This window comes from Setaria viridis, chromosome 9 (assembly GCF_005286985.2).
Source record: "Setaria viridis chromosome 9, Setaria_viridis_v4.0, whole genome shotgun sequence".
NCBI lineage: Eukaryota > Viridiplantae > Streptophyta > Magnoliopsida > Poales > Poaceae > Setaria > Setaria viridis.
This window is the reverse complement of record NC_048271.2, coordinates 14,010,447-14,019,842: the sequence shown is the minus strand read 5'-3', so window position 1 is coordinate 14,019,842 and position 9,396 is coordinate 14,010,447. Positions and strand designations below refer to the sequence as shown.

The following is a 9,396-nucleotide window of genomic DNA, read 5'->3' as shown; positions in this document are numbered from 1 at the left end:
GGCCCACTACACTGTTCCTATTACCGGCCCAAGGCCCGGGTCGTGACATAGTGGTCTGCATACCTGAGGCCATCTCTCCGGAAGACGGGAGTGGAGTTGAGGATAAAGCCCGCTGCAAAAATGCTTGGGCACTTTGGTGGTTCTAGAAGGTTTTGGTTAAATATAAGAGATGGAAAAGGTCTCCTTTCAAGCAAACTTGGCTGTCAAGTTTGCTACCAGTCGGCTTGGTTCCCAAGTTCTGCTGGATCACATGTAAAAACTTTCATCTAAGTAGTGCAATTAATACCTGAGCTCATGTTGACTTTATGCCTGGTGTAAGGCATGGTTTGGTTACTTTGCTTATTTTTAAGCACCCGTCACATCGAATGTTTAGATACTAATTAGGAGTATTAAACGTAGACTATTTACAAAACCGATTACATAAGTGGAGGCTAAACGGCGAGACGAATCTATTAAGCCTAATTAGTCCATGATTTGACAATGTGTTGCTACAGTAAACATTTGCTAATGATGGATTAATTAGGCTTAATAGATTCGTCTCGCCGTTTAGCCTCCACTTATGTAATGGGTTTTGTAAATAGTCTACGTTTAATACCCCTAATTAGTGTCTAAACATTCGATGTGACACGTGCTTAAAAATAAGCAAAGTAACCAAACAGGCCCTAAATTAAAAAGAAGATGAAATGCTGTCTATTTGGTTTACATGGTACCGAGTACTGACGAGTGACGATTGATCTCACCATTTTTAAATTCCGTTCAAATTTAAACCGGTCCTAACGATTTAGGGTGAAACCCTCGCAGTTTCACCAGGATCGGAATTTTATTTTTAATCATATAACCAGGGACTCCAAATTTACTGTTCCTTCCTAGTGCTTCCATCACAGTAGCAGGCTATACAGATTGGCCATGTCTTGGAGACAAACCACACTCGGATTTTGGGGGTGTTTGGCTAGGGGGTTAAAGTTTAGCTCTGTCATATCGGATATTTAGATACTAATTAGGAGTATTAAACATAGTCTAATTATAAAACTAATGATACAAATGGAGTCTAATTCGTGAGACGAATCTATTAAGCCTAATTAGTCCATAATTTGACAATGTGGTGCTATAGTAACCATTTGCCATGAGGATTAATTAGGCTTAATATATTCATCTCGCGAATTAACTTAGAAATTCTGCAATTAATTTTATAATTAATTCATATTTTACCCTCCTACCTAACGTCGACGTACGAGAATACCAAACCCTCGCGCGAAGGCTCGGGTTGCCAATCCAACACTACCTGGGATTGGGAGCCGAACTCCTGCGGCCGGTCGCGTGGCCCTCACGAATCCTCCTCGCATAAATCCCGGCCACCGATCACACAGCACGCGCCGCCACTCGACCACGCATCCGATTCCGGTCATCACCCTCCTAAACCCCGGGAAGAAGCCCAAGCCGGCCGCGGCGCGGGCGCGGCTGTCGTCGCCTTCTCGCTCCATCGGGACAATCACCGGCGGCGAGCCCGGGGGCCGTCCCCCGATCCGCGCCATGGAGAAGGTGAGCGCCCGCGGACACGAACCACAGGGGGTTTCCGCTTGTTGTTGTGCAATGTCATTCTCTGCGCCTGGTTTGTTTGTGACTACGCCCGATTGGGAGTTAATGAACTAGCGCCGATTTAAGCGTTCGATACGATTTGTTCGTTCAAAGTGTTTGATACGATTCGGGGCGCGAATGCGATGCGGCTGCTTGGGTTGTGCGAGAACTGGAGTCGCGTTTTCAGCGGGTTTTTCTTGGATGGAACTTCCGCATCGGTTCTGGCCGACGGCAATCCAGTGTCGTTTTGGTGATTAGTGACGCGTGATGCTTTTTAGGCGGATTGTGCTTCTTTTTTTCTAAGAATTTAGTTTGCATTTGTGAAAGCATACTGCACTGATTGGTTGTAGCACAGTGAATGTACCTTCCTTTTTTATTTTTATCGATCTGATCCGTTTTGGTGGTTTTGGCTTGTCTGCAGCCGCTGGATGAGAAGGAGTTGGAGAGGAAACTGAAGAAGGATCAGAAGGTATTAGCAGTCCAATTGGATGGATTACCCTGTGCTGTTTATGTTGTAACTGGAAATTGGGTCGAATTTTGTGGATCTTGTATGCCCAGTTTTATGTTTTAACCAATGCTGTCAGGCGTGTTCTCTGACAGGCGAAAGAGAAGGAGGAGAAGAAACAAAAAGCAAAGCAGAAGGAAGCGGCTAGGCTCCAGGTTTATTCAATGGCAGAATGATCACCTTCACTTGATGCATTTAGTTTTATCTCTTCGCCATGTTGAATGTCGGTCATCTATAGGCACAAGCAGCATCTGATGGAGGTGGAGGTAAGAAGAGTGATAAGAAGCTGAGAAAGAAAAGTGCCACGGATGAGAATCCTGAGGATTTCATTGACCCAGAGACTCCTTCTGGACAGAAAAAACTGCTGGCATCTCAAATGGCAAAACAATATAGCCCTGCTGCTGTTGAGAAATCGTATGTTGCTTTGGTTTCTCCATTGACTCCTATCATCAGAACTTTAGTAACTCGATATAAGAAATATGTGGATAAATTTTTCTATTTCCCTTTCTCTTTTTTGCCATGCAGCTGGTATGCTTGGTGGGAATCATCTCAGTATTTTGAAGCAGATGCAGCAAGCTCAAAGCCACCATTTGTTATAGTAAGTGCCTTCATTTTCTAAAGGGTTATATTTAGAACAAACATTTGCTCCCACTCATTGTGTGGCTCTGTTCGGTTATCTGATCTCACATAGCATTTTTTAGGGTAGGAGAAAATATGCAAATAATAACCATTTGATGCATCTGTTCTTACTTTACTTACTTACTTTCAGGTCCAGCCACCCCCTAATGTGACTGGGGTGCTTCACATAGGCCATGCGATCACAGCAGCTATTGAGGTAGTGACTATTTATTAAATGTCCTTTTCTTTCTTCACTGTGTATTATGATTTTCTGCCATACATGTCGTTCTATTTTGATTCAGGATGCTATAATTCGCTGGCGGAGGATGTCGGGCTACAATGCTTTATGGGTTCCTGGAATGGACCATGCTGGCATAGCTACACAGGTATTTTTCTGTTTACTATCGGCTGATGTGTTCAGCACATAAAACGAATATGGGATTCCAATATGTTTCCTCTGAATGAGGCATGCAATTATGTGTTATTACAATATCATGTGTGGTCGATTTTTCTGTTCTTTACAGTACGGGAGCGGCATGATTATCTCTCTACTATTATTATATTTAGTAGCAAGTATCAGCTAAATATATATTTATTTATTTATTTTGAGGTAGGCTAAATATTTATTTTTGCACCATCAGGTGGTGGTTGAGAAAAAACTCATGCGTGAGAAGAATCTTTCAAGGCATGATGTAGGACGTGAGAAATTTTTGTGTGAGGTAGGTGCTTTATTTCTTACAATTGACTGATTCAACTTCAGTAGTAATATGTTGAAGTAGTATATTGCCACATTGATAGGCATTGTTTCAATGTTGGATTTAGTTCCCAAATATGTGTTCTATAAATCATGTCAGTGAACAGTTATGCCATACTGCATTTAAAAAATAAATCATGAGCCTAACAAGATGGCTCTGGACTCACATGGTTATATGTCAATGTACCAATTGACACATATACAACAACAACCCTTTCAGTCCCAAGTAAGTTGGGGTAGGCTAGAGTTGAAACCCAACAAGAGTCGCAAATCAGGGTTCAGACACATGAATAGCTGTTTTCCAAACACTCCTTTGTAAATTGACACATATACAAAACCTTAAAACTTTGTAGGGGTACAAAATACATTGCTCAGTTTACTTCATTATTTGCAAAAAGGAAACAGGGTTATAAGTTGCTGATTTAACCTCGTATTTCCTTGTTCCCTTCGTTAAATCATTTGTTTCATAGGTCCTCAAATGGAAAGAGCAGCATGGTGGTGCCATTCTGAAACAACTTCGCATACTTGGAGCTTCACTTGATTGGTCACGCGAGGTATTCCTTTTTGTTTAGCTTGGAAAAATCTACATTTATTTATGCTATTTTGTTTTGTTTTAACCCTCATTTTTTTTTCAATCTATGCACAGTGTTTTACAATGGATGAGCAGAGATCAAAAGCTGTGACTGAGGCTTTTGTTAGGCTGTATAAGGATGGTTTAATTTATAGGTTAGTTTTCTTGTTGAAAGTTCTGTTACATTTGGTTCTACATCAACATTTTGCGTGTATTTGTTTCTTTATTATGTGTTATGTTGGAAGTTCTTCCATCTTTGCTCGATATATCTTCTTGACGGGTTACCCTCTTGCAGAGCTCATCGTCTTGTGAACTGGGATTGCACACTTCGAACAGCAATTTCTGATATTGAGGTAGACAAGGCCTCCACATTAACAATAAAGTGGACAGTTTGGCTCTACTGAGTAGCATCCAATATTATGTTTCAGTATGATATAATTATGTTTCCATCATTGCTTTTCAGGTTGACCATGAGGATCTTGCAGGGGAGACTCCATTAGAGGTTCCTGGTTATAGATCTCCAGTGCAATTTGGTGTTTTGATATCTTTTGCCTATCCTCTAGAAGAAGGTTTAGGTGAAATTATTGTCGCAACAACCAGGATAGAAACGATGCTTGGCGATACTGCCATAGCTGTTCATCCGCAGGATGAAAGATATAAGCACTTACATGGAAAATATGCTTTACACCCTTTCAATGGCCGAAAACTCAAAATAATTTGCGATGCTGAGTTAGTGGATCCTAGTTTTGGTACTGGCGCTGTCAAGGTTAGTGCTCACCCAAAGTGCTGTTTTGGATATGTTGATTTTGATTTTTCCCATTCGGGCTATTTACATATTACTTTGGATTTTACTGCTATCTTGCAGATTACACCAGCTCACGATCCCAATGATTTCAAGGTTGGGGAACAGCATAACCTTGAGTTCATTAATATTTTCACAGATGATGGAAAAATAAATGAAATGGGAGGCTCGCAATTCGAAGGGATGCCACGTTTTGCTGCTCGAACTGCTGTTATTGATGCATTGAAGAATAAGGTGTTGATATATTATTTAGTTTTTACTTCTATTTCATTCCAGTATCTACATCAATCTTATAGTTGGCTTACATTCATTTTTATTTAGATACTCATACGTGTTATGGTTACTCAGAATTCACGATTGTACTGAGTCAACTAGAAAAAACTTAATGTTGACTTATAATATTCCAATAGCATATAGAGTAATTCTGCACATAATTTTATTTCCTTGAACCTGAAGCTTAGCAATTATTACAAAAAGTACAAACTCAATTGATAGGTACTTTGTTTGTTACATGTTGGCATTCCTGTTTTTATTTCTTCAATTGGCTTGCCTTATAGCCATGTTATAGTAATGTGATTTAAATTTTCCTTTACTCAAAGCCATGTTATAGTTACCAGTGTAATTCCATTAGAGCCTTTTCCTGCGTAGATTACTAATCATTTTTCTTAGTTTCAGTTGAAAGTTGGTGCCTGTTTATATATCTTTCTGCTTCCATCCATGTTTTCCTGTATTTTTTTGTTATTGTAATTGCAAAATTATAATCAGTTTGCACTTGTCAATCAAGGGTCTCTACCGAGACACAAAAAGTAACGTGATGAGCTTGAGTCTGTGTTCAAGATCTAAAGATGTTGTGGAGCCAATGATGAAGCCTCAATGGTTTGTTAATTGTAACTCTATGGCAAAGGAAGCTCTTGATGCTGTGAAGTCCAAAAAAATTGAGATCATTCCACCACAATATGAGCAAGACTGGTACAGGTAACGGATTTTTTCTTACTTCCGGCATGCATACTTTTTAAGTGTAAATTGTGTTCCTCCTCCTAGATTACAGAATTAGTAGACAAATGATCAATGCTGCATGACTTTTCTGTGTGTTGCAGATGGCTTGAAAACATACGTGATTGGTGTATATCAAGGCAACTCTGGTGGGGACACCGGATACCTGCTTGGTATGTGACATTAGAAGACGACAAAGACAAAGACATGGGTTCTTACAGTGACCACTGGATTATCGCAAGGGATGAAAATGATGCAATCCTGGAGGCAAAGCAGAGGTATCCAGGGAAGAAATATCAGTTATATCAAGATCCTGATGTACTGGATACATGGTTTTCATCTGGCCTCTTTCCATTAAGTGTACTTGGTTGGCCAGACGATAAACCTGATCTTAGTACATTCTACCCTAGTTCTGTTCTTGAAACTGGATCAGATATCCTCTTCTTTTGGGTAGCACGGATGGTGATGATGGGAATGCAACTCGGTGGGGATGTGCCATTTCAAAAGGTAAATTATTGAAAGTTGCAGCTTGTGCCATATTCTTCTCTTGTCGATAGCTGTGCTGTTAATTTTTCCCATTGTGTAGAACACTGTAACAGCTGCTTATAGCAGGCTAGCTTTTAATTAGAAACTGAATAGAAATGTATAAGTTCTTTTTTTATGGCAAGCCCATGCCTGGTGCTTGACCTATTTAGCTTCCATCGGTTTGGCCTGTGAGAGAACACCTGAAACTCTTAATCATTTTAAACCACTGTCCACTGTTTATTTTTCTGCATTACTAATTTGCTTGCTTCTCATATTTGCCACAACATTGACTTGCATGTAGCATACTTCACTATGATCACCTATATACATTCGCTTGGTGGTGAGTCTGTTCTAGTTTTCGAGTGTGTTAGGGTGTCTTGTCAGTGCTAAGATTAGGGGATGTCCCTTTTCTTTTATCTTTCTTAATGAAATGACACGCAGCTCTCCTGCGTAGTTTGAGAAAAAAAAAGATCACCTTTATACATTAACCTGATTTTTGGGTCCAAGTCAACTGCAGTAACTTTAGCTGTACTGAACATGAAGAAAACCAATTCTCTAGCGACATGTAAATAGAAACTCCATTTGGCACACATAGTTGGAATGCTGCCTTCAAAAATAGAAGATGAAACCCTGAGCTGAATATCTTATCTGTTTGTCAGGTTTACTTGCATCCAATTATTCGTGATGCACATGGCCGTAAAATGGCCAAGTCACTGGGAAATGTCATTGACCCCATTGATGTAATAAATGGCATATCACTGGAAAATCTTCAGAAAAAGTTGGAAGATGGCAATCTGGATCCAAAAGAGGTAGAGAAAGCAAAAGAAGGACAGAGAAAGGATTTCCCTAATGGCATTCCAGAGTGTGGTACAGATGCCCTTCGCTTTGCCCTGATTTCTTACACTTCTCAGGTTATTAACGCTGATTCTTTTTTTTCCTTCTTTCTGTTGTCCTTGCCAACTTCTTGTAGTAAAAATCTCTTGTATTGCAGTCTGACAAGATAAACCTGGATATCAAAAGAGTGCATGGGTATCGACAGTGGTGCAATAAGCTGTGGAATGCCATTCGTTTTGCCATGACCAAGCTTGGAGATCAGTACGCCCCACCAGCAACTATTGCAGTGTGTTCTTTGCCTCCTGTCTGCAAATGGATACTCTCAGTACTTAACAAGGCTGTTGGCAAGATTGAGTTATCGCTAGAAGCGTATAAATTCTCTGAGGCTACGTCCTCTATATATTCATGGTGGCAGTACCAGCTTTGCGATGTATATATTGAAGCAATAAAACCTTACTTCAATGAATCTCAAGAGTTTGAATCTGCAAGAGGTGCTTCTAGAGATACATTATGGGTATGCATGGACACGGGTTTGCGCCTGCTCCATCCATTCATGCCTTACATAACTGAGGAACTTTGGCAGCGTCTTCCTCAACCTAAAGAAGCCTGTACAAAAGATTCCATTATGATATCAGAATACCCCGCAGTAGTACATGTAAGTTACTACTTTTCAGGATAAGTTAGATGTTCCAAGAATTGGATATTCTGAATTCTAATTTGATATTACCTCATGTTTTTGTATATTTGATGTTTTTGAACTAATCTTGCTGTCCTAACATCAAATATATAAAACCGGAGGTAGTATAATTACTTTTTTAGTTAGAACCTACTAAATGATATAAAATAATACTATTAAAAGGAAGCAACATCGAAGTGAATAATAGGATATGGCATATGCCTCAATCTGGCTGCATCCTGTAATATAACTTCTCAAAGGGAAACTTTTTTTTTTGGTTGACAGGAATGGACAAATGATCAAATTGAAAATGAGATGGAGATCGTGTTAGATACTGTGAACAAGCTACGATCACTTCGGCCATCAACAGATACATACGAAAGGTTTGTTTGTGTTCATGACATGTGCCATCATGAGGGTTGCTTCATTTGAATCTAATTCCGTATTTTCTGTGTGCGCACATGAACAGACGTCCTGCTTTTGTGCTTTGCCGAGGCTTGGAGACTGCTGCCACCATGCGCTCCTACCAGTCTTATATCACAACACTTGCGTCTGTATCATCTCTTCAGGTTCGATCCATCATCCATTTGTTTGTTTCCTGTATTTATACTACTCTAATCTGTCCAAGTCAAAGGCACCAGTAAAACAAATCGCTCATCCAAATGGTATGCTACCAGATCCTGGCCGAAGATGACCCAACTCCTCTTGATTGCGCCACGCATATTGTAAACAAGGATCTATCCGTGTTCCTCCAGCTCCGGGGAGCTCTGGACACTAAAGCTGAGCGTGAGAAGCTAAGGAGAAAGAGGGAGGAGATCCAGAGGTAAGAGCGGTCACAGTATCTCTACCTTGTTCAACCATCATTGCATCGAACTAGTTTAGCAATTCCACAGTTCATATTCAGTAGTAACATGGTGTGCTTTCCCATTACAAATGCAGGCAACACGATGCGTTGTCACAGAAAATGAATGCTTCGGGATACCGCGAGAAGGCCCCGCAGAGCAAGCAAGACGAGGATGCGAGGAAACTCGCTGCTTTGTTGGGAGAGCTTGAGATCGTGGACGAGGCTGAGAGTAAGCTAGATGCTAACTGACGAAGTTTAGATGCACGACACATCAGCCTTCTTCTCTGGGGACAAGATGAATAACTGACATATTTTACATGCGTTTGCTTCCTCACAACTCCAAGTTTGCAGGATAAAAAGAAAGTTACTCAAATCTGTAAATAGCTTTTCTTAGGGCCCTGTAAATAACCTTTGTAATTTGTTATGGTAATTGTATCATTATTTTGTCATCCCCTCTGCGCCCATCACTGTTTTGTCATCCGAGCTACTTGCGGAGTCGTTGATGTCTTGTTAAGGTAATGACGCACACTACTGCAGTCCTGCTCGCTTGTGATACAATGGTACACGCGTTGGCGCGAGCGGTACCCACCAGCTCCCTCAGAAATCGGCAGCACAAACTGCACAAAGCAATCACGATTCACGATGCTGTCTTTTGCTGGAGTACCTCTCCACTCCCCACACCACAGGAGGCCGGCCTCG

General features: G+C 40.7%; 1 protein-coding gene across 1 annotated transcript; it reads left to right on the top strand.

Annotated features, from left to right (window-relative positions):
- Positions 1-1,263: 1,263 nt before the first annotated feature.
- Positions 1,264-9,146, top strand: LOC117837969 (valine--tRNA ligase, mitochondrial 1). The gene is made up of 21 exons (XM_034717805.2): positions 1,264-1,539; positions 1,997-2,044; positions 2,176-2,235; positions 2,319-2,494; positions 2,606-2,678; positions 2,850-2,915; positions 3,001-3,084; positions 3,340-3,417; positions 3,923-4,006; positions 4,099-4,178; positions 4,319-4,376; positions 4,487-4,789; positions 4,889-5,059; positions 5,610-5,800; positions 5,923-6,325; positions 7,003-7,254; positions 7,335-7,832; positions 8,139-8,236; positions 8,323-8,422; positions 8,531-8,676; positions 8,793-9,146. Exons 1-21 carry the CDS (start codon positions 1,531-1,533, stop codon positions 8,944-8,946), a joined length of 3,132 nt encoding a protein of 1,043 aa, XP_034573696.1. The 5' UTR covers positions 1,264-1,530; the 3' UTR covers positions 8,947-9,146.
- The last annotated feature ends 250 nt before the right edge of the window (positions 9,147-9,396 follow it).

Excerpts from the sequence above, each read along its gene's own strand:
- LOC117837969 (XM_034717805.2), top strand. Across the intron at positions 3,085-3,339 it reads ATGCTGGCATAGCTACACAG|GTGGTGGTTGAGAAAAAACT; the intron begins GTATTTTTCTGT and ends TTGCACCATCAG. Across the intron at positions 4,790-4,888 it reads TTGGTACTGGCGCTGTCAAG|ATTACACCAGCTCACGATCC; the intron begins GTTAGTGCTCAC and ends GCTATCTTGCAG.